The sequence below is a fragment of the Podarcis liolepis genome, assembly GCF_965112155.1.
Source record: "Podarcis liolepis genome assembly, chromosome: 6".
Lineage (NCBI taxonomy): Eukaryota > Metazoa > Chordata > Lepidosauria > Squamata > Lacertidae > Podarcis > Podarcis liolepis.
Window position 1 is genome coordinate 53,442,381 of NC_139559.1, and position 25,265 is coordinate 53,467,645.

General features: G+C 43.9%; 1 protein-coding gene across 3 annotated transcripts in view; it reads right to left on the reverse strand.

Moving 5' to 3' along the window:
* Nucleotides 1-5,021: 5,021 nt before the first annotated feature.
* MKNK1 (MAPK interacting serine/threonine kinase 1) overlaps nt 5,022-25,265 on the reverse strand; it is a 42,236-nt gene continuing 21,992 nt past the window's right edge. For all 3 annotated transcript variants that reach the window (XM_083509694.1, XM_083509693.1, XM_083509692.1), the window contains 9 exons: nt 24,654-24,733; nt 24,285-24,358; nt 20,632-20,736; nt 11,830-11,885; nt 11,638-11,733; nt 8,964-9,158; nt 8,440-8,604; nt 7,923-7,966; nt 5,022-7,626 (listed from right to left, as the gene is read on the reverse strand). In XM_083509694.1, the coding sequence (XP_083365820.1) occupies nt 7,398-7,626; nt 7,923-7,966; nt 8,440-8,604; nt 8,964-9,158; nt 11,638-11,733; nt 11,830-11,885; nt 20,632-20,736; nt 24,285-24,358; nt 24,654-24,733 (1,044 nt within the window). In that variant the 3' untranslated portion in view covers nt 5,022-7,397. The remainder of the gene's footprint in view (nt 7,627-7,922; nt 7,967-8,439; nt 8,605-8,963; nt 9,159-11,637; nt 11,734-11,829; nt 11,886-20,631; nt 20,737-24,284; nt 24,359-24,653; nt 24,734-25,265) is intronic.

Genomic DNA, 25,265 nt, shown 5'->3' on the forward strand with positions numbered 1-25,265 from the left:
CACAGTGATAGTTTCACCTCTTGACTACTCCCATCACAGAATCCAAATACTGAATGAAAGTGTTTTTCTTAGTACCAGAATGCTGAGCTCCTTCACCCACTATATTATGGTCCTACAAAACAGACAATTTCTATAATCAAGTCTTTAAATGAAGTCACACAAGTCTTCAGACAACTGCATCTAAAAATAGGCTCCCATGACTCAAAGTAGTGGGCCTGCAAGTCTTATGTGTTACATGAAGTTAGGGAGGATTACTAGGTTAATTCCATCAGACCTCCTACAACGGATGCTTATTACTACCCTCTGACACCTAAGAGGTCAGAAACCTTTTCCTAGATGATGGATATGAAATAGCAGAGGGACAAAATAAGTTGCACTGGTTATACAAGTTGATACCGTAGCCTACAGATGATCTATAGGCTACTGTATGATGTTCGTGGCAGTGAAGCCTCACCATCAAAAGCGCCTACTTGACATTGGTTAGGAGGGATTTCTGTGCACACCCTCCCTCTAAGAGCAATGCTAGTCTGGGCAGAGAATAATCCCTGCCGCCTTCCTTGAAGTTTGGTTCCATGGTCCTTGGCTTGGATTCCAGGCGGCACTCGCTCCAGACAGGGACAGCAGAAATGGCCAGGCATCATTCCTAGGCTGGCTGGCAGCATCCCCCACACCTACACCCTGCTGACTCTCCTATCAGATGCCCAGGATCCACGATGAATAATCACAGAGAAGGAATGCCAAGAGTGTGAGTGGCTGAAGCAGCAAATAGCACATGTTTTGAGAAAGTGAGGCATTGGGAGGGGGTGGCTAATGAATGATCTGCACATAGCCAGTCTGGCAAGCCACACAGGCTATCTATAAAATCGGATGGTTTGGGCAGAGTTTCATTGAAGCTCGTGCACAGACTGATCGGCCGCAGGGCCGTGCAAACTGAGGCTACCTGGTGGAGTCACTTTGCTGCTTCTTGAGGGCTTCCAAGTGGCGGATTGAAGTGCTTGCTTGGTATGTATACATTGCTTACTGTTTGTGTATTTTGTATCGCTTCTGAATCTCATTTTAAAAGAACCACCTTGCCTTTGGCAAGACACATGGGAAAGGAGATTGTTGCAGCAGGAGTGGGAGACACCCATGACTCTTCACCAGCCTGACTCAACCCTGGCTCCCTCCTCCCGCTCACTGGTTTGGGCTTCTGCCTCTGATTCTGGCCTTCTCTCTGTCACAGACTCTTCCAGCTCACAAAGCCCTGTTACTCCTTCAGCTTCCAACACCTCCTCTTCCCAGTCCTCTCCTTCTCCCTCTCACTACTCATCATCATTCCACCACCACTCCCAGGGCTCTGGGCTTCTTCCCCCGGGGGTTCCCCAGCTGGTTCCTCCCACCATTCCTCTGCATCCAACCGGTCCACAACACCCACTAAGAATTAATAAATCCTCTTATTTTGGTAGAAGGGTCACATCCTCAATAGGTTTTGCTTGTTGCTGCCCAAGAAGCAGGGCATTAAGGGGTAGTTTACATGGAGAAGGAAGGAGCTTCTGAGAAGAGGAACTTGTACAATGGAAGTAGAGCTGAAAGAGAATCTCTTGCATGCAGCCCAGGGAAAGGAACAGTGGAATGAAGGTACGAAGGAAATTATGGAGGTTGGGAGGCCTATGGACCAGGGAATCTAAGGAGTAGATTGTAGCTGAATGCAGCGAAGTTTCATAAACTGATGGAAATTTACCAGCCACATCTCTAGCTGCCAGTCTCTACTCCATTTGTGTTTCGGCACATAATACTTCTCTCCCTCCTGGATGCTTAATCCTGCTCAAGCAGTGGCTAGAAAAAGGAAGCTACTTCAATTGAGCAGGAGAAGAACCATAACCTGCACAAATCACCAAATTCCATCCTGAAGGAGAAACCGGTGTTGCAATTATTGAAATTTTAAAGTTCAAGCTTGAATTCAGCAGAGTGACCTTCTTTTGATGGATTTATGGTAGTTTTAGCACAGCCTAATTAGAAACAGGTTGGATGCTATGTGACTTGATTAGCAACAATTCCAGCTATGTCACATCACTTTCTACCCAGTCCCCCTAGGAAAAATATTGAATCCTCTTTGTCTCTAGGAGAAAAATGCATAAACATAACATGCACGCTTCTTCCACCGGGAGAGAACTGGTTGATTGGCACCAGCACTTTTGAAAGAAAAAAAGGTTAAGTACCTTATTCTCAAACAGCCATCCTTTTTATTCACATACCATTACTTGTTTTAAACATAGATTTCTCTATGACTTTCAAAGTGAACTGATCTCTTCCCACCTCCATGAAGATCTTAGCTGAATAGGACGTATTTTTGCACTTTTCCTGTCCCCACAGATTAGGAGTCATTTGTTGCCATTGAGTAAACCAAACATATGCATATTCTTCACAATACTGTATCAAGAAAGTGCCCTTACATTCCATATTTGGGTGTATATTGTTCTCAGCTGAACTGGTTAAATGTTAATAGTGTGCTTGAGGACCAAGGCATACTTTACGTTGCAAATGCGTAAAACCGTTGGTTCTCTTTGTGAGATCAGCAGGTGATCCGTGGTTATGAGGATGTGGTTAACCATTTCCCCTGCGTTTCTAACCTGTAGACCCATGATTACTTGACTCCAATGGTTCACCATGCAGCCATGAACTCATGGACAGAAAAACACATAGACTTGTGAAGTGCTGCAATACTTGAGGGTATTGGAATTTGAGAAAGAGGCTTGATATGAGATAGGAAGTTGCCTTATCCTGAAGCAAACCCTTCGTCCATCTAGTCTAGCTCGATAACGACAACACTCTTATATTGAATCAGATCAATAGGTCCATCTAGTTCAGTAATGACTACCTAAAGATGCCAGAGATTAAACCTGGAATTCCCTGCATGCAAAGCAGATGCTCTTCCGTTGAGCTACAAGCCTTCCCCACAGCTAAAGTTCAAGAATGCCTTTTACAAGATTAAAAAACCAAAGCAAAACTCAACAACTCTTGCTACAAGCTTCACTGGTAGGGAAAATAAAACCCACCAAGGTCCACCACTCAGTGTGACCCAGTGATCATGCAGTCAAACTTCCACTGTATAGACAAGAACACTCCAGGCTTCCTTCTCCCCTTTCCACCTTAGCAAGTACCATAAATACATGCTTACTACTTTTACACCAATCCAATACTGAGCAAGTACCAGATAAAGTGGTTATCACTGATGTGCAACTCTCCTGCTCCCCAAAGCAGTAGGTGTGCGCATTATAAACTCAGAATTCTTCAGACAGAATAAGCATCAGCATTTTAAAAAATTCATTCTACCAATTTCAAAGGAGTCCTTTGAAATTCATGATTCTTGTTGCAAATCAAATCCTCCAAATTACATTAAATAAGGAGGCTTTCCTATTATCCCCTCAGGCTCCTAAGAGTGTTTAAATCCTGCCACCTGCACAAGGCAATCTATTGTTAAAACAATAGGTCCATGCTGCTGGAGGGGTTCAGTGGACATCCCCGAGATCCCACTACAGAAGTGTGGCACGGGAAGTGATGTTGCTGGTGGTAGACCCTGAAATGTGTCATGAGGAGGGTAGAGCAGGGCTGGCCATAGATCTACTAGATCGGGGTTTCCCAAACTTGGGTCTCCAGTTGTTTTTGGACTACAACTCCCATCATCCCTAGCTAGTAGGACCAGTGGTCAGGAATGATAGGAATTGTAGACCAAAATCAGCTGGAGGCCCAAGTTTGAGAAACCCTATGCTAGATCCTAGGTTGATCCACACGCTTTTGCTGCTAGCCTGGAAGCTGGTGCAGCAAAAAAGTAAACACTGCCTCTTCTGTCCTGTCCAGCAGGGTTGTGGATGCTGTGGTCCCTGGCCCCACTCAAGACTGCTCTGTCATCTGTGAATAATTCATTGTTGTGCTGTTGCTCCTATTGGCAGAAGAGGTAATGCCAAGAGATGGAAGGCTACCCGTTTCTAAGACTGAGCCTTCTTAATCATATACCCAAAACTGCAGTGTCTCTATTATTGGATTAGTGGCAAATAATAAATGAAAGGAACAAATGAAATAGTAAGCAGTAAAGTGGAAGCTCTGAGAGTGGGCACCAACATATGCTTCTTCAGAATTGTCAAGCCTTCAGTTGCCATGGTAGCAGGTTCCTAAAGAAACCAAAGATGTTTTGTGCCTTACTACAGCAATAGTCCAAAAGAAAAGCCTTGAGAATTAAACAGGCAGATCTTTTCTAAAAAAACTAATTTGCAAAACAGCCCCTTTTCTAATGATCATACACAAAATTAGTGTCTCTGGGGGAAATATACCCACATGGGTCTAAGATCAATAGATTATTTTTATACCAGCAATAGGGGAGAGGAGGAAAGGGAGTTTTCTTAGAGCTTTGTTTAAGCTAAAGAATGAATTATCCAGTTTAAGAATACTGATAGTAAAGAACCCATGCAGACACACTGCAGAATTCTTGCACTGCGGGAATACAAACTCCAATATTTATTTGTTGGATTATTTGCACTTGCTTTCCCTCTCTCACACACAGCAAGAAATGTTTTAGTGGGTGAGTTAGGCAAGAAGAAAGCAATATATAATCAAGTTATAATTTCATCTGCAGGGCTGAAAATAGTGATTGAAACTAACAGAAACAGAAGCAAAGTGTTGCAGTGTATCCTTACCTCCTGTTGCTCAAGATTCTGGCCAGCCAGCCACAACATGCTCCACGATAGTTTAAAATATAAGGGGTCCAAGGAGGTCAATTCACTCGGCGAGTTCCAGGTTGTCACTTAGCATGTTCAGTGCTCCTTGGGCTGCTTGTGAGGAGGGATTATTCCCTTTGTTTAGACATCTACTCTACTGTGAGAGAATCTCTGCATTTCTAAGGCAACATTTCTACACCTAGAATTAAGCTCCACTGAACTAAATGGCACATACTACTGTATAGGACTGCAACGTTACATCCAGTTTGAGAAAAGGGGATCTGTAGAGTAATTCAAATAGTAAAAAGGAAACAAACCACAACAACCCAGTTTAGAGATGAGGTAAGTTTAATTCTCAGTACGCTATTAATGTGTCACATACATAGGGAGATTTCTTCCTGAGTTTTCCAATGCCTTTAAAAACCATTAGCTATGGAGCACGTTAAAACTGTAACAGCTTAAAGTACATTTAAAAACCACAGTATATAATAATATAATTAATAACCTTCACTAATGGTACAATGTATAAAAGACCTTAAGTGTAGCCATTCTTCATAGGCAGTAATAATAAAAGCATATAAATACATAACTTTTATTTAAAGGCAAAACGTGAAGATAGGCAGGCTGAGTTAGGATAACTGAGATTCAGATCCTTTTAGCATGTTGACTTTGTTCCATCTCCTGCTCCTTCAACATGAACACTGATCTTTTAAAAGTTAGATTCTTCCCACTTTTCACAATTCCCTGGCCTAAATTTTCAGCAGCTACAAGCAAATTTAAATAATCTTCTTGAATTTCCTGAGGTGAACAGCCTTAGCACTTCCAATAAAGCAAGGCTTCTTAAAATACTGAAGATGAAGTCACTAGCTTTGTGTTAAAATAAGACTATTGTGGGACCACAGGTGATTTTCAAACCACCAACTTAATCCTCAGTGGTATACTTAATTTAAAAAACAATCTGATGTTACTCCCATCACTTATATTGCCACAAACCCACTCAAAAGCTCATTGCACTGGAGCCTGCAAGGCTTGAGATGATCCAAGCCTACTCCAAAAAATTCTCTTGTCTGAGATAATATGGGAAGGGATGCAGACAGAGCAACAGCTGGCTAAGAAGTCACAGGTGACCATGAGAAAATGTGTGCTACAAAAAATGGCATATACAAACCCTGCAGACTCCCCTGTTCCACCTTCAACTATATATCCGTAAATAAGTATGGAATGTATATTTCGACAGCTAGAACCCACCATGACCCAAATTAAGGGCAGCCCCATGTTGGTTTACCCATCTCAATGGTTTATCTTTCTGCTTACTAAAAAAAGACTTTTCACCAAACTTGCACTTAGAAATTACGTTGCTAACCTGGAGGAACACTGTACAAGCAAACAATTAAGTGCTTCTAAGGTGGTTGGAGATGGTGAAAACAATTATGCACAAATGGAAGATGACGAAGTTTAAAATTAGAGCATGCTACAACACAAACCTCATTTGAAGCAAACAATCATGGGATTAGTTTAGCCAGCCAGGAGAAATATCTAAGCAAGGAGCTAGGGGAGTACCTCATCACTCCCCAAATCAGGACCAGTCCAAATTGCGGTCATGATGTGGGCACTGTGAAGGAAGCTCTTCCTTGTGGTGGCACTGCACATAGAAGCTTTGACACCACTGCTAACACCCGTCCAAACACACAAAGCAGACCGCACAAGCAGTGCCCTGTCACGGTGCTACATGCCACTAGAGTGCACATAATTACAAGCTTTCAGACATTCCCATTTCTGTGTAGACCACCACCACAGGAAGCTTTGCAGTGGTGCTCACACAGGAGTAGTAACATTTTGATCTTTTCTGTAGCTTATAATGAAAAGGTACATTCCTTGTGGAAATGGTTTATAAAGAATTAAACCCATCGCTTCAAGCAATTGCAAAAGTAGATCACCTGGAAATGTCAACAACGAAACAGGAAGGAAGGTGTTACTGAGGATAGGAAGTATTTACATCCCGAGGGCTGGTTTCAAAATTCATTTTTGACAACAGTTTTTAAGATGTAACCTGTAACAGGTCAAAACGTTATTTTGATGTGAGGGTGGAAATGACCCAGTTCTGATGATATTATCTCTGCATGAAATAAACATGCTTTGAACCTTCTGAATGTCACATGAGCAGACATCCAGGCAAGTATAAGGCCCCTAATAAGTTACAAGTACTACAGAAAGTGACCACCAAAGGTAAGTAGTTTGTTCATTTAGTTCAAACTCAGAATTTATAGCAAAGAAAGCTAAAAATGCAGATAAGCAAAGCTTCCTAAAGGATGGTCCACATAATTATTTGGTGACTGTAGGTAGAGATCTGGTGTTGTGCAACTATTTTAAGCTCATTCGGGAGCCAGTGAACTCCAAGCCATATTTCCACTATTCACAGGGCTGGTAGCAGAGATTTATCTTCTGGTTGCAGAACACTGTGTGCAAACATTGCCTTTTGTGGTTTGTTGTGTCAGTAACACAGCAGCAATGTCATTTAAGAACATCATATAATTCAACACATTCATTAAAAAATAAAAATAAAATCCCAAGGAAATAGTCCCTTAAATCACTTCATCATAAACTTCGTTGGGAAAAAAGTCTTTTTAAAACACTGATGCACCCATGAGTTCTTTAAAATGACCATACAAAAGCTGACCCCCAACTCTGGCAAACAGGAAATGTACATCAAAGGGCTGCATGCGGGGCAGGCTGGAAGTCGCTGCTTTTCGTGGCCTGAGCCATGGCTCTGCGTTTGGCAAGGCGGGATTTGGAGGGGGGAGAAAGCTTCATGGAGCAGAGGGCCTGGGTGATGCTTTCTTGCTCTTCACTGAGCTGATTCTCGTGCTGGGAGAGCTGACGGTTCAGGGCAATGGCCTCAGCTGCAAAGAGAGTCAGCTCTTTCGTGCTGCTGTTCCTGTAGGTGGGGAAGGAAAATTTCAGTTGAGACCTTAAAACTGGCAGAAAGGTACAGGTTGTCTCTTCACTGCCTCTCTTATACATAACTAAGTTAAGTTCTGTGATTAATTTCCAAAGAAAGTAAGAACCACAGTAAGCGGTAGTCCTTCAGACAATGGAAGTCACGTGCTCTTGGCAAAGAGCTCTTCTGACTAATGCAGCCCACTACTTTGTCCCTAAACTCCCCTGATTTGATTGGATCCACCCGACAACCACCCTTTCATCTAGTTGTGTGAGAAGCTCAGGAAAGGTTACCTTTGGAGAACCTGTGGCGTAGGCAGTCCTCTTTCAGAAGCATGCTGCACACAATGGAAAGGATACAAGATTAGTTGAGGATCCTTAGCAGAAAAATGGATCCTTACAGAGTTCACTATATGGAATGACCATTTATAAGCAGATAAAATTTCAGGTGAATTAGATAGTCAGGTACAGGCAATGAACATAGAAATAGAGAGATCACAAGAACAAAATACGTAAGACTTTGCATTTTGCCCATATCAACATAAGGAGAACCTGGTTCTTCCTAAATTGAACCTAGAATTAGTCTCTCGCTAAAATCCCCATTCAGGCTACGGTGGATATTGAGGATGCATGGAAATAATTTAGGCCTTTACTAGCGGCTGCTAAAACATGAGCCACGTGGCTCAAGGCTCAACCACTATTCACTTTTATAGCCTAGTACATGACAAAGATATATCCTGTGCAGAAACCTGCGCTTATTACTGATGCTATATAAATAAATGTTGTTGAAAGGCTTACACCTTGTACTTACACCTTGTACCCATGGATGCTGTAGAACCTGAGCGGCACTAAGCCTCTCCTTGGCATCCCGGACCAGTAACTTTGAGATGAGATCCTTAGCATCACTGGAAATATGAGACCAGTCCTTTTCAGGAAACTCATACTTGCCTTCCTGGATACTCTCAAACAGCTTGCTCTGGAATGAACACACACACATACATATATATACTACGTTGACGACTTAAAACTTTCATTTCCAACCTTTTACAGAATGACCCAAGTCACCTTAAAATCCTTACAGCCCTATATTCCTGAATGTTGATGGAAGACTAGCATCGCTGGTCTTTATTAACTGAATCCATATCCCACCCCTTTGCGACAAAGGAGTTATGGGCAGCAAACAGTATTCGCTATCACAGCTTTAGAATTGAACTCTGCATGTCTCGAGGGCAACAACATATAGCCCTTCTCCAATCAAATCACTTCTGAAGATGTGCAGGGGTGGAAATTGCTGCTACCTTCCTCCACACATGCCCAACATACTTCTCTAGTTACCTGGCAAGTTTTGCAGGCTTCTCCCCTGTCCCAGCCACAGTCTGCGCCACAGTTCCCCACAAACGGCGGGTACCCACTGAGCATGATATACAAGATCACACCCAAACTCCACAAATCACAGCGCTTGTCGTAGAATGTGGCTTCTTCTGTGAAGACTTCCACCACCTCGGGGGCCATGTACTCTGCAGAACCACACTAGCAAAGCACATATGAGAGAGTTAAGACAAAAACAAAAACCAAGCCAAATGAAAGTGACAGAAAAACGTCTGCTAACTGCCCCAGGTCTTTAGTTTTCAAAGGAGCATCTAAAACATACTGATCAATAGATGCTCCTGTGCTTGGTGGTTGCTGTTTTTAGACCATTTAAATACATTTTTCTTTAATGTTACCATATTAGATTATTATTTTTCACAAAACTGTTGAAACCTCATGGCTCTCTGAATATCCAGCCTTTTCATACAAAGCTGGCAGAGTATAAACCCAGCACAGGGAGTTCTTCTACTTATACTTTTGAATACAAAGTTGAGGAAATCCAAGGCAAGATAATGGCCAGGTGATAGGTGGATGCTAGGATAGTGGTCAGGAGGGAACTAAGTACTCAGTACTTGCCCTGTTAACCACCTACTTTACCACAGATGCAGATGGTTAACAATCTGGAAATTCAATCTACTGCAAATCATTCACTCCAAGGCAGGCAAACGCAGACTCCAAAACACCAGGAACAAATCTGTAGCGTAAGTCTAATTCACACTCATAACACACTACCAAGCCAACACGTTTAAAACCAATGATTTTCACTCATTGCAAATTTCACACTCCTTGCAAATAAGCATGAGATTGCTGGTTTGCCGCCCACAACTCTGGCAATAAAATACCGAACAGTTGCTGGGCAACAGCAAGACTTATGCAGAAGCAAATGATATCATGAAGGATTTTAATTCTTAGCTATTTCAGTAATTATTCATTAAAAATATTGCTTAACTGCCCTTTATCAACAGATTCCAGGGCAGTGTACGAAAGTGTGAATACAATTATTTCACATCACATTGGTATTTGAAAAAGCACAATTTTAGACTATTTCTGCACAGTAAGAAATTGTTAATGTGGTGACATAATCCATTCTTGCAATACTTTGGACTTGCAAATATGAAGTGTGTATATATTTGCTTCCGCAATTCTACATTTTTTTCAGGTTTCCTGCTCCCTTAAATCATTCTATTCATTCTTCTTTCATGCCCATTATGTCTGGAACAACCTCCCCAAACAGCTTGCTCGTTCTCTCTCTCTCTCTCTCTCTCTCTCTCATTCAATACCACTGATGCTGTGAAGCCATAAGCTGAAATGTAATTGAATGCATATTCATTGCCCCCCCATGTTTACCCAAATTTATAACTTTCTCCTTTTCCCTCTATTTTATCCCATATCAAACTTTAGATTGCAAGTTCCTCAAGGCCTTTCTTTTTGTTAAAACACCCAACACATTGGTGGTGCTATATTAACACATGTATTATTTAATACTAACGAAGTTAATGCCTTTCAGATCAAACACGTTCATTTTGCAGCTGGTTCTCTTAAACCCTTAAAATCAATATTCCCCTAAAAGGATGGTGAAATATTAGCATTATCAATATAATGTTAATGATTGGTTAACTTGCCTCCAGTAAAACTGTGTTATGGTGCAGCAGAAACTTCCCACATGCCCATGTCTACCAATTAAATGCAGCCTTGAACGTTGGCTTGAGGAAGAGCCATAGTCTCCATGGTACAGCACACGGGTTACATATGCAAATTTGATCCCTGGCATCACCAGGCGAGACTGCAAAAAGTCTCCATCCTGAATTCTGGAGAACTGCTGCCAGTGAGTGCAGACCAGGGGTAGCCAACACGGTGCCTTCCAGATGTTATTAAACTACAATTCCCATGAGCCTTGGCCACAGCGACTAAAGATCAAGTATGATGGATGCTGTAGTCCTACAGCATCTGGAGGGGCACCATTGTTGGCTACTTCTTGTGAGGGCAAGACTGAGCTAGATAGGCCAAAAGTCTGACTTAGTCTAATGCTGCTTCCTATTCTCCTATGCAGCATTTAAGTCCTTCTCCATAATGTGTCATTTTTACATGCTACCAGTCACATACGCCAGTCTTGTGACCCAGAGGCCCTCCTGCAAATGGCTGGGCGGCAGTTTGGTCCCATAAACTGGAAGCAGATCTCATGAATGTGATGTTACATTTCTTTGCAGAGATTGGAGGGAGAGGGAGAGAGGAAGCACATTTAAGACACCTCTCAAGCACCTCTTTTGAAGCCAGACTTTGTGCAACGTCATACATACTAGAACTATTACTATGTAGGAAACTGTCTCCTTTAGCTGCAAAAATTGAGCATGCAGATTTGAAAGTTGGGTGAGGTCTGCTATACACACTTCACATAACTTAAGAACAATTGCCCTGCAAAAGACTAGTTTACTTTGAGTGCCCTTTAAAAAATATGAAGCTGTTGGGGCACCAACCATATGGTATCTGCAAGTTCCACCTTTGGCAATGCTGCTGAACTGCAACTTGATTACTATGCACATTTGTGCAACTTTGGGGCACAAAAGATTAAGTGTCACAGATAAGATGCCCATCCTTCTCCCTGCATTTCAAGAGTATATCTAATACATAGTAGTCTACATACTGGAGTGGTCAGCTCAGGAGTAGTGATTGGAGTACATGCGCTGTTGAGTTTCACCCCACTTCCAAGGTCAAAGTCACAAATTCTCACTGGCGACACCTGAAACGAGGGAAGGAGAAAAACCAGAAACTAATTTACTCAACCCTGAAATCCACCTAACAACAACCAAAAGAGTATCACAAAAGAATGATGTACCTTACTGGGAGATTCACACAATATGTTTTCAGGTTTTAGGTCTCGGTGAGCAATACCTAACATATAAAACAAGAAGAAGTGAGTTGTGTCAAACTTAAAAGAAAAGAACGGCATTTGCTTCTTGGTGTTAACATACAGGCTGAAGCTGTAATCAAGCGGGTTGCAAGCTGCACTGTGTGCCAAACCAGGATACTAGGGTACAGTCAACCAGGTTGAGCAGCCCTAAATGGCCACAGTCACATGGGGATGGAGCCCACGCCATGCCTCCTTCCCTGCCAGCACTGATCAATATTTCTGAGAAGGGCAGTGCCAATGTAAGATGAGGACAGGGCATCATCTCCTTCCATGTGACCAGAGGCTTCTGACATTTCCAAGCAGCATGGAAAAGAGCCACGCTGCAGTAGTTTTCATGACACTAAATTAAATAGAAAGGGGCTTTGCTGGGAGGCTTGAACCCACCACAGGAAATCCTCATGTTGTATAAAGTATGTAGCACTGCTCGGATGTTTAAGAAAAATATGTACTGAAAAAAAAGTTTACTTTGGAACTTTCTGCACAACACTAATACAGTGTCTTACGTCTAAAAAGCAGCAAGGGGGAAAAAACAAGCTTTCTACTGCAGCAAGGTGATGAAAAACAAGCCTCTCTCACCTTCTGAGATTTCTATAATTTTAAACAGCAAAATGATTAAGTGCTGAATTGCAACAATTGCTTCACTTTCCTGTTTAATATTGTGCATGCTATTGTTTAATAAAGATGTTAATAGTACACAGTGGAACCATAAACTAAATGACAAAAAGCAAGAGATATGGCAGTAGATGATTCCAGAAACACATATTCCCACTGCATGGCTTCTTTCCCAAAACATAATTTTAACAGCTCTGCATGTAAAGTCTTTTGCAGGGCATCACTACTCTTGCCATTTCTCTCCTCCAGTGAGCAGCAAGCTCCATGGACAGTTTAAAAAGAAACAAGCCACAGAATTCGCGATCAGCAAGCATTCATACTACTCCTAACTCACTATTTGGTTTATATAAAATATTTATACCCTACATCTTCCACTGAAATCACAGTCTCCCTATGGCTTAGTATCGATTTAAGAATAAAACACAATAAAACTACAAAACATTGAACAGCACCATAAAATATTGAAATGTAATCTTTTTAACTGGCTATCTCTACACGCTGAAAGAAGTGGAGAAGCATGCCTGGAACAGTGAATTCCGTACTCTGAATGCTCCTAATGAGAAGATCCAATACAGCAGAGGTATGGTAGAAAGCCTCTTTTAATGACCTCAGTGTGCAATTATGTACACAATCCCTCAAACATCCGAGTCTAAAATCATTTAGAGCAATGATATGGGACCTGTGCTTCCTCCCTGCTACCCTGGATGTTGTTCGACTCCTATTGGTGCAATACTTTAATAGGACTGAGCCCCCTATAACATTTTGTTTCAACTGAAATTTCTGGACCCTTTCGAAAGGCAAACCCAAAAAGAGTGTGCCTAATTCCAAAGCAACCAATGAATGTGTAGCTGTGGCAAGGTCAGCCTTTTCTAGGAAAAGCTGCAGTTGATACACCAGTTGAAGATGAGAAGAAGTGCCCCTGGCTGCAGCCACCTGTCTGTCTAGTTCACAAAAGCTTACGTCATATGGAATCTCTTAGTCTTTAAGGTACCCTGAGACTCTTAGGGTACTCTTTTTGCAGACTAAACACAGTTCCCTCGAACACCTAGAACGTGTCAAACACTTTCTTCCAGATTGGCTTCACAGTATTTCCACCTCCATCTCATCTGGATGAAGCTTCAGTCTAAGCTTCAACTTGCTGGATGAGAACATAAGAACATAAGAAGAGCCTGCTGGACCAGGCCAAAGGAGCATCTAGTCCAACGTTCTGTTCTCACAGTGGACAACAAGAAGCCTATGGGAAAGCTGCAACCAAGACACAGGGGCAACAGCCCTCTCCTGTTCATGACCCCAGCAAGTGGTACTCAGAGGCACACTGCCTCCAATACTGGAGGTTGTACAGAACCACTGGAATTTTTATCCTCCATGAATTTGTCCAGTCCCCTTTCAAAGCTGTCTGAATCAGTGGCTATCACGGCATCTTCTGGTAGCTAATTCCACAGTTTAATTGTGTGTGGTGTGAAATACTTCCTTTTGTCTTTCTTGAATTCTCCAACATTTATCTTCCTTGGGTGGCCCCGGGATCTTATGAGACAGAGAAAAACACCTCTCTGCCCACTTTCTTCACATCATACCTGATCTTATGCATATCATGCGGCCAGCATAAGATATGCTGCCCAGGAAGACTCCCTGAGTGAGTGCTTGAGGGCCCTGCTCTTGCCACTTACCATCTGGCTTGGGGCGGGGCCTGGGGCCTCATCAGGACTGTGTGCTGCTTGCGGCCTGCTGCCCAGGAAGACTCCCTGAGTGAGTGCCTGAGGGCCCTGCTCTTGCCACTTACCATCTGGCTTGGGGCGGGGCCTGGGGCCTCATAAGGACTGTGTGCTGCTTGCAGCCTGCTGCCCAGGAAGACTCCCTGAGTGAGTGCCTGAGGGCCCTGCTCTTGCCACTTACCATCTGGCCTGGGGCGGGGCCTGGGGCCTCATAAGGACTGTGTGCTGCTTGCGGCCTGCTGCCCAGGAAGACTCCCTGAGTGAGTGCCTGAGGGCCCTGCTCTTGCCACTTACCATCTGGCTTGGGGCGGGGCCTGGGGCCTCATAAGGACTGTGTGCTGCTTGCGGCCTGCTGCCCAGGAAGACTCCCTGAGTGAGTGCCTGAGGGCCCTGCTCCTCCCTGCCACTTACCACCTGGCCCAGGGCGGGGCCTGACAGGCCTCACTAGGACAGTTGTTACTGCCGGAGAGGCACAGAGTGTTTTTAAAATGTTTTTAAAAAAAAATTTTCTGGATTTTTTGTATGTGGGGGGTGGGATTGATGTTTGGTTGGGCTTGGGGAATTATTATTTTTTTATTTTGATGTTTTTGTAATTTTTATATTTTTTGTTTGTATTGTTGTATTGGTTTTGTTTGTTTGTTTAAGGTGTTATTTTGTTTTTAGGGGGAGGGGTCAGGGCTGCCGGGGAGTGGGCCCCAGCCCACAAAATGGCTGGGGCATGTTCCACAGGGGGGGATGCACTGGGACAACCGATCTCAGTGATCACGGGTAGGAGGAGGAGTTACGCTAAGACCAGACCATGTCATTACAGAGGAGGCAGGTTTAGTCGTTGTCTGAGGACTATCCCTGCCTCTGGGTCTGGTCCTGTCCGGACGGATACTAGAATCAGCAAGGGATACCCACATAGCCTGAAGGTGCTGCTGTGCAATGCCAGGTCAATGATTCAGAAGACCACTGCCATCCATGACTTGATCATGGATGGAGGATTTGACCTGGCTTGTGTAACAGAGACTTGGTTGGATGAAGCAGATGGGCCTGTTCTTGCCGCTGCTTGTCCACCAGGTTTCTCTTACGCACAGCAACCCAGGTCATGTGGGCGGGGAGGGGGGGTTGCAGTGATTTTTAGGAAGTCATTAGTTTGCACCAGGCGTCCTATTGGGAAGACCCAGTTTTCTGAGTGCATGTTCTGGAAGTTGGGCAATAGGGGCAGTACAGGATTCCTTTTGGTGTACCGACCTCCCCGCTGCGCCAAGGATTCCCTGCCCGAGCTGCTTCAGGTCGTGGCGGATGTTCTCCTGGAGACACCTAGCTTGGTCGTCCTAGGGGATTTTAACATCCATGCCGACACGACCTTACAAGGGGCCGCTCGGGACTTCGTGGAAAGCATGGCCTCCATGGGGCTGTCCCTGAATAAGTCTGGCCCAACCCATAGCCGTGGACATGCCTTGGACCTGGTGTTTACCTCTATGGATGTTGGTGATCTGACACTAAGTAAAAGCGAAACGAAAGAAGTGCCATGGTCAGATCACTTCCTGGTGCAACTGGACTTCTCTGCGACCCATCCCCTCTGCAGGGAGGTGGGACCAATTCGGATGGTCCGCCCCCACCACTTAATGGATCCAAATGGTTTCCAGAGAGTGGTAGGGGATGCTTTATCCCATGTTGATGGCCTTTCAGCTGATTCCCTGGTGGCCCGCTGGAATGTGGAGTTAACCAGGGCTATTGACTGTTTGGCTCCGAAGCGCCCTCTCCGATTGCATGGAGCCCGGACAGCCCCGTGGTTTTCCACGGATCTGAGGGCAATGAAACAATCGTTGAGACGGCTAGAGCGCCGGTGGCGGAGAACTCATTCCGAATCTGACCGGACACAGGTTAGAGCTCAACGTCGAGCCTACCAAGTGGCGATAGCGACGGCGAAGAAGAATTTCTTCACCGCCTCTATTGCATCTGCAGAAAACAGCAGCAGGAGACTTTTTCAGGTGGTTCACAATTTAGCGGAACCACCTGCAACATCGGGGCCCAGTACGGGCCACATGTTCTCCTGCAATGATTTTGCAAAGTTTTTTGCAGATAAAATCGCTCAGATTCGGGAAGATGTAGACTCCACCGTGGGAGCAGGGCCGGGGCGGGAGAGTGCAAGAGTTCTGTCTGGTCAAGTTGAGTGGGATCAATTCCAATCTGTTACCTCCGAGGATGTGGACAGGCTGCTTGGACGAGTGAAACCAACCACCTGTCTCCTGGATCCTTGCCCATCCTGGCTAATAAAAGCAAGCCGGGAAGGGCTGGGCGATGGGCTTCGTGGGGTGGTGAATGCTTCCCTCCGTGAGGGGGCCTTCCCAGACCCGCTGAAAGAGGCGGTTATTAAACCGCTTCTTAAAAAACCATCTCTAGATGCGGCCACGATGGCCAACTATCGCCCAGTCTCAAATCTTCCATTCCTGGGCAAGGTGATTGAGCGAGCGGTTGCCGAACAACTCCAGGCACGCCTGGAAGAAGCGGACCATTTGGATCCCTTCCAGTCGGGATTCAGGCCTCATCATGGGACTGAAACTGCCTTGGTCGCACTGGTTGATGATCTCCGGCGGGCTAGGGACAAAGGTGAGAGCTGTTTCCTAGTTCTGCTGGATCTCTCAGCGGCGTTCGATACCATCGACCATAGCATCCTTCTGGACCGTCTTGAGGGGCTGGGAGCTGGGGGCACTGTTATACAGTGGTTCCGCTCCTTCCTCCTGGGCCGTGTTCAGAAAGTGGTGGTGGGGGATGAGTGTTCAGACCCCTGGGCTCTCACTTGTGGGGTGCCTCAGGGTTCTGTCCTCTCCCCCATGCTTTTCAACATCTACATGCGGCCGCTGGGAGAGATCATCAGGAGGTTTGGGCTGGGTGTTCATCAGTATGCGGATGATACCCAGCTCTACCTCTCTTTTAAATCAGAACCAGTGAAGGCGGTGAAGGTCCTGTGTGAGTGTCTGGAGGCGGTTGGAGGATGGATGGCGGCTAACAGATTGAGGTTGAATCCTGACAAGACAGAAGTACTGTTCTTGGGGGACAGAAGGCGGGCAGGTGTGGAGGATTCCCTGGTCCTGAATGGGGTAACTGTGCCCCTGAAGGACCAGGTGCGCAGCCTGGGAGTCATTTTGGACTCACAGCTGTCCATGGAGGCACAGGTCAAATCTGTGTCCAGGGCAGCTGTTTACCAGCTCCATCTGGTACGTAGGCTGAGACCCTATCTGCCTGCGGACTGTCTCGCCAGAGTGGTGCATGCTCTGGTTATCTCCCGCTTGGACTACTGCAATGCACTCTACGTGGGGCTACCTTTGAAGGTGACTCGGAAACTACAACTAATCCAGAATGCGGCAGCTAGACTGGTGACTGGGAGCGGCCGCCGAGACCATATAACACCGGTCTTGAAAGACCTGCATTGGCTCCCAGTACGTTTCCGAGCACAATTCAAAGTGTTGGTGCTGACCTTTAAAGCCCTAAACGGCCTCGGTCCAGTATACCTGAAGGAGCGTCTCCACCCCCATCATTCTGCCCGGACGCTGAGGTCCAGCGCCGAGGGCCTTCTGGCGGTTCCCTCATTGCGAGAAGCAAAGCTACAGGGAACCAGGCAGAGGGCCTTCTCGGTAGTGGCGCCCGCCCTGTGGAACACCCTTCCAGCAGATGTCAAGGCGATAAACAACTACCTGACATTCAGGAGACATCTTAAGGCAGCCCTGTTCAGGGAAGTTTTTAACGTGTGATATTTTATTGTATTTTTGGTTTTTATGGAAGCCGCCCAGAGTGGCTGGGGAGGCCCAGCCAGATGGGCGGGGTATAAATAATAAATTATTATTATTATTATTATTATTATTATTATTATTATTATTATTATTATTATTATTATTATTATTATCATTATTATCATCTCTCCCCCATAGTCAACTTTTTCCCCTAAATGATAATGCACCAAACACTGTAATATTTCCTTATAGGTGAGCTGCTCAAACCCTTTTATCATCTTGGTTGCCCTCTCCTGAACCCTTTCCAGCTCTGCAATATTCATTCAGAACTATACAAAGCACTCCAAGTGGCTTCACCACAGGTTCACATAATATAATATAGTACTGGCAGCTTCATTTTCAATCCATTTCCTAATGGTCCCTAACATAAATTTCTCTGTTTTCACAGCTGCCACACACTGGACCAGCATTGTCACCGAGTCATTCATCGTGACCTTGGGACTCCTTCCTGGTTGTCAGCGCCAAGTTAAACCCTCCATGGTGTTTAGGTCAGCCCAGAGCATTTAAAGATACCATGCACTGATTTAGGACTTCCACTGCTCCCCTGGAGTCAAATAGAAAGGGGAACTAGAGCTATATGTCATCAACATTCTGAGGATAGCACACACACACCCCACTGCCAAAATGCCAATGACCTCTCAGTGGTTTCAGATAGAAGCTAATAATACAAATTTAGTTTGCGTAGGCAGGCAGACATCCCCCCTCTATTTACTTCAAGAAACAAAGGATGTCCTCATAGCCCTGTTACACCTCATTAAGTCATTACCAACGATTATTCAGTGCAGATTATAACCAATAGCTTCATCTTCTGTTTTCACCTCAAGTCCACCCAACTTGTGTCTGACTCCAAGCTTCAGTCCTTAACCACTCTAAACAAAACATCTCTGCTTCAGTATTTGTTTTCACTTTCTCCATCTCAAGTCAAGCTATTCAACTCAGCAATGCTATTTCCACAAATCAATTTCTCTAGCTGACTAGCCATTCAAGCCCCTCCAATTCTAAGCCCTCAAATGGAATTCTGCCACCTTCAAAGCACACTGGTAAGTTGTTGCTATGGTGGCACCAGAAAACAACATACCAAAGTAGTTACATCAGTTTTTAATCAAATTATGAGTAAGAAAACTCCCTCAATCTTTCTTTTAGGTTTTACTTGGCTTTTAACTTTTAATTTAGCATAAAAAGAATATTCTGGAGATCTAAAAGAGCAAAATTAAAATTTCTGGCATAAATGGAGATGGTTTCTCCCACCAGTTTCTCTGAAATTAAACTGCTTGCCTGGAAATTAACAGCTGCTCATTTGTGATGTAATGTCAGATTTCTTTTAAAAAATGCATCATCATAAATAATAATAATAATATTAATAATAATAAATAATAATAATAATAATAATTTATTATTTATACCCCGCCCATCTGGCTGAGTTTCCCCAGCCACTCTGGGCGGCTTCCAATCGAGTGTTAAAAACAATACAGCATTAAATATTAAAAACTTCCCTAAACAGGGCTGCCTTCAGATGTCTTTTAAAGAGAAGATAGCTGCTTATTTCCTTCACATCTGAAGGGAGGGCATTCCACAGGGCGGGCGCCACTATGGAGAAGGCCCTCTATCTGGTTCCCTGTAGCTTTGCTTCTCGCAGTGAGGGAACCGCCAGAAGGCCCTTGGCGCTGGATCTCAGTGTCCAGGCTGAATGATGGGGGTGGAGACGCTCCTTCAGGTATACAGGACCGAGGCCGTTTAGGGCTTTAAAGGTCAGCACCAACACTTTGAATTGTGCTCGGAAACGTACTGGGAGCCAATGCAGATCACACCCAAATAATATCAGTATAGCAAAACCAAACTACTATTACTAAGGGATGAATCCAGACAGTTACTTCTACTTAAGTTTCCTTTCAAATCAATGGGAACTAAATCTAACCCTGGTAAGATCCAATCCTAATAAAATGCAGGAATCTGAAAACCATGCTTAAAATTGTAGGAAAATGTATAATTTGCTTTATGATTCCTGAAGCAACACTCTCATTGACACTTATTTTACATGGGCAAAATGATAGCAAAGTGATTTTGGGGGCACTGCAGGCAGTTCCCACAACAAATAAACATGGCAGATCCTCTGCCACTCCAGAACCAGATGTATATAGCTTACATTTATCACTAAACCCTTGATACCTGCTCTCAGGAACATTTGTAGTAATGAACTGGAGCCTTAAACTTTTAAAAGCCTACTGCAAAAAAAGCAGTTAGCTTGCAGAAGTATTTATCAACCTTAATTTGCTCATTATCCCTAACTCAATAGCTTGATCAAACAACCAGCTTCCTTCATAAAGCCCAAACCTATTTGGCTACCAGACACAATAGTTACCTTTAAGTGCAGAATGAATACCAGTAGGCTTTTGCAAATGACATGTACCCTGAATCACCGTGTCAACCAATTCTTGCTAATCACAGACACTGTGGCACAAAGCCAACGGCCAGCGCTAGTTGGCATGTCACATGTGGGGAGAAAGGGAGTAAATCACAGAAATGCCCTGCTTTTCATGCTGATCTTGTATTTATGTTAGCAGACCTTGTCTGGTTTGAACACTGCTGGCTAATGAGCCTGTAAAATGGAGGAAACACATTTTCACCTTTTGTGTGGAGGAAATCCAGAGCACAGGCGATGTCTCTCACCACCCTGCTGGCTTCTCTCTCATTAAAGTGTTTTTGCTTTTGTATGTGGGCCAGGATAGAACCTGTGGAGAAAAAGGCAAGCAGGTTGCTTTGAAAAATACAGTGTGACTTGAAAGCAAACTATGCTAGACTCAAAGCATCCAAAAGACTATGTAGTGTGAACACACATGCTAAGATTCAAGTTGAATAGCACGGTTCTCCTCTCAACATGAACAGGGCCAAAGGTAACTATGGTAAAGTATTTGCTTTTAGCAGCCAACAATTTCACAGCTCTGTAATAGAGAACACACAGCTTAACCTATGCATGATTTTTTAGGAGCAAATCCTAAATTCAATAGGACTTATTCCAAATCTAAGTGCATATACTACAGGGGCAAGGAGCCTGTTGCCCTCAAGATGTTGCTGGAGCACAATTCCCATCATCCCTGGGAGAGGGCCTGGCTGGAATTTAGGAAAAGCCCTTCCATGCATTTGGGGCATACTCAGAACCACTTGATGTGAAGTTCTTTATGATCCTTGTCACAGCACAGAAGAAGCAGATCCCCCACCCCCTTTGTCTCTACCCCTCTGTCCATTTCTCAAAACCAAAGGCTCGACAAATCCTGAGCACGTTACTATCGTTTAACTGTTCTAGCTGCCAGAATGCACCAAACTCTTCTTATAAGAAGAAATCCAATCTGACTTTAGGTGTGTATCGGCCTGGTACGTGGAAGAAACCCAATTTTTCCTAGAAGTGCTTTGCGGGGTGAAAAGGCCACAACCACATCCGCCGCCAGGGTTGACTCGAGACATTGTGCCACTGTAGACAGAACACCCCTCCACACCACACCCTGCTACAGATCTAGTTCCCCACCCTGCTGTCTCTCTGCCCCCATGCTGCTGTCAGCCCCATCACCACAACTGTACCCTCACCTGCAGCTGCACCTGCGCTGCCACCACAGCATGGCGGCAAGGGCACAGTAGCAGTGATGAAAGTAACAGGGCTGTGTTGGCAGCACGGGGTTGGGGGACGGGTGCTGGATCCGCAACCTGAAGCAAATGGTTGCACCTTGCCTAAAGCCAGGGTGAAGTTGTGGGGGGTGGCATTCAGCAATTGGCACATCTCGGGAGAGCCAACGCAGGACCCAATGAATGGATTCTGGTTTGGCTCAGCCCTGCCCTCTCCTTGGAAAGGCCCACTTTGCAGTTTCTGATGTCTGGTACCAGTGGCACTTCTGTCTGCTGGCATGTTTGGTGGGTGGGTGGGAGGGTGGGTGGGAGGGGAGCTCTGTGTCCGCAGTGATACTGGCATCACTCCCCAGGTGGCAGCAGGCCGACAGGGGCCAGCAGGGCTGGGAAGAAGGAATCCTTTTCCCAATACAGCCCCCCAAGCCTGGCACAAAAAGGGCTTGGATTATCTCTGCCAAAGTGGCCTTGAAGTAGAGGGAGGATACGATCCATAAAGTGATAAATCTAGTTATAGAATTTGCCAAAGCAAATTTTTAAACAGTAATGTAGAATAGACTTCACTGAGTTTTGGAACATGCTAACTTCAGAGAGGCACAAGGCCAAGAGCTCATATGTTTGTTCCTGCGATTTTGAAATTCATGCATTCAAGTTCTTTCCCCCTGCCTGTCCCCCGCAAGTAAACACACATCTAAGCAGCAAATAACATAAAATAGTCTGGGTTTTTGAAGGCCTCTCCATTAGGCCCACCTAGTTCTGTGCACTTAACATCCTATCGGCATTAATGGAAAACTGGCAAAATGCCAACTGCTATCCGTAAGCACAGAAAACAATTTTCAGAGGTGATGTTGCAGACATCCAGTGTGAAACAAGCATCCAAAGGACCCAAGAACTAACCACCAGGACCTGTGACATTTTATGGACTTCCAGCTATTTGCAGGGGGAAGCAATGGTTCATTAATTAATCTGTTTTAATGGCTTCGTACAGCAGCTTGCTCTAGTGCTCAAAAGCATTGTCTCCCTCCCCAGAGTGCTACACGATACTATTCAAATTTTCACTATGAGTTGTGAACACAATTTCCTGAATGGGTTCAGGATCCTGCCAACAAACATTCCAGACTTGAAGCTTCCTGGAATAGAGCATGGGCTTTTAGTGGTAGATTATCAGCATGTTAAGAAAATCAGGCAAAGCCTCTGTAGGAGGTGACAGATTAAGATGTTCTTATGAATCAAGTTCTCAGATTTGTCCTATACACTTGTCTATTCATTTATCCACAGAGAAGTCTGTAACAACTTGTAATTATACAAGTGACTATTATGATTTCATTTGATGGGTAAAGCTTTACATGCCTGTTAAAAGTTTCAATATGAAAAAACAGTTATTTAAAAACCAGATTTACATCCAAGTTGTCCAATGACTAAACAGGGTGAAATACTAACTACTCATCATCATCATCACCATCATTCCTACTACTACTATTGAGAAGCTTGAGTCAATGTATATTGCAGTTAGAATTCTGAAACCATTTACACGTTCTTTTAATAGGTTTCCAGTTACATGAATACTAAGACTATGTGCTCATCCTCCCTTTAAAATAACTGCCCCCAAAGGTCACATGTGACACACACACACACACCAGCTATGTAGATACTACGCAGCTTCAACGTGTCAAAAAAAAATTGAAGAGATAAATGTCAGATATCTTTTAATCAAAACTAAAAAGCTAACCTTGATAAAAACACACAAAGAGGGAGAGAAGAAAAAGATGAAGGAAAATGAAAAAATGGAAATTAAAAGAAAAGAGAACCTCCAATTCTTCATCTGTCAGCTATATATAGAAAATTACTCAACATAACACCCAGCAAATCCACTTTATATAAGCCAACATTATCTTCAGTTCCCAAACCCAGATATTTTGAGTTCATCTTCTTTAATAAATGCTAACAATGATGCCTCTGAAGAAGTATTTTTAAAATAATTTCTACCCCAGCTTCTGTGCTGAGGTATACTCAATATATGCAATCGAAATAATTGTAGATAATAAAATACAAGATCTCTTTTACAAGCAAAGCAGTAATCAGAACATCCAAGAGCTCAAATCAGGATAATGTCCAATGCAATAAAATTGTCTTTACAGATGCATGTGTCAAACACATCAGTATCCACTGTCTTTTAAGATGCCTTGGCTTGTTTCTAATGCAGTGCTAGGTAATTATCCCATTGGCGCAAAGATTTCTACTTGTGTCATGGGACTCCCCACCCCACACATGTGCTGCACCATCCCCAAATCTACTCTGGAGTGTTGGAGGGGGGGGATGCATAACATATTTAGGGGGAACACAAGGGGAGAAGGAGGAAGTCCCATTACACAAGCGGCAGTGATGGGACAGTTATGTAGAGCTGAACTAAATGCAAGCCCTGATGTAAGAGAAGCATGCATTATCACAGGAAACACATTTCCCAAGTCTCAGTTCTGACCAGTAGCAGCTTTCCAGGGTTTCAGTTAGCAGTCCTTCCTAGCCTTAGCTGGAAATTCCAGGGAATGAACCTGAACCCTTTCCCACACAAAATAGCCCACCCACATTGGGGGGGGGGAAACAATTCTGCTATCTTTATCAAGCTAATTTATTACAAGAAGATTAAAGAAATCACGTACATACATACCTCCATGCAGTTTTTCAAAGACAAGGTAGTACCTTGCATTATCTTCAAAAAATTCTATTAATTCCAAAATGTTCCTTTAAAAAAAACAAAAAGACAGTTGTGTTAAATTTGTTGTTCTGTATAAGCCAAAATATTTATGGGGTACCCAACAAAAAGGTATCATTGGGAAACGTGTTTAATATTTTGGTAGCGTTTTCTGCTAAACATGGAGGAGTGCTCTAATCAACATAAAAACAGTGTAACTGTTCACATTTCCAAGTTTCACTAAGTGAACTACACTGTTTTGGGTTCAAAGCACATCCAATACATGATTACACTAAAGACTTACAACACATAATTGTATAGTTAAACGCTGTAACAATTACTTACTTGTTACCCTGACACTGATACAATGTCTCCACTTCCCGAAATACCCGACTACGACTATGTCCAGCGTTCTTCTCAATTATCTGTTATAAAAACAAAAGCCAGTGTTTTTTTTAAAAAAAACAAGAAACATCATGCTGAGCAGCTACTGTTAGTATCTGTCACCTTTCAAAAAAAGTGTCCATATAAATATTAGACACTCTTTGCTTTGTGTTTGATAACAGATGTTTACTGGCATGATACAGATTTTGCATGTTCCACATCCACCAAGCCCCCATAATGCCCTGTTTCCATTTCAAGATCTTACAGTGGCTACCACTGCAGGAAACACTGCTGGCAGTAGCATGTAGCCTACTGCACTTTTGCTGGGCACAGTGGGAAGATCCACAGCAGAGGAACACAGCCAAGAAACACCTCTGTCTCATCCTAAGCTATCCTTTCTCAACCTTGGGTCCCCAGGTGTTTTTGGCCTACAACTCCCACGATCCCTAGCTCACAGGACCAGTGGTCAGGGATGATGGGAGTTGTAGGCCAAAAAATACCTGGGGACCCAAGGTTGAGAAAGGCTGTAACCCTTCCAGCAGCTAGGGAACTAGGATTGCTCTGCCCATCTCT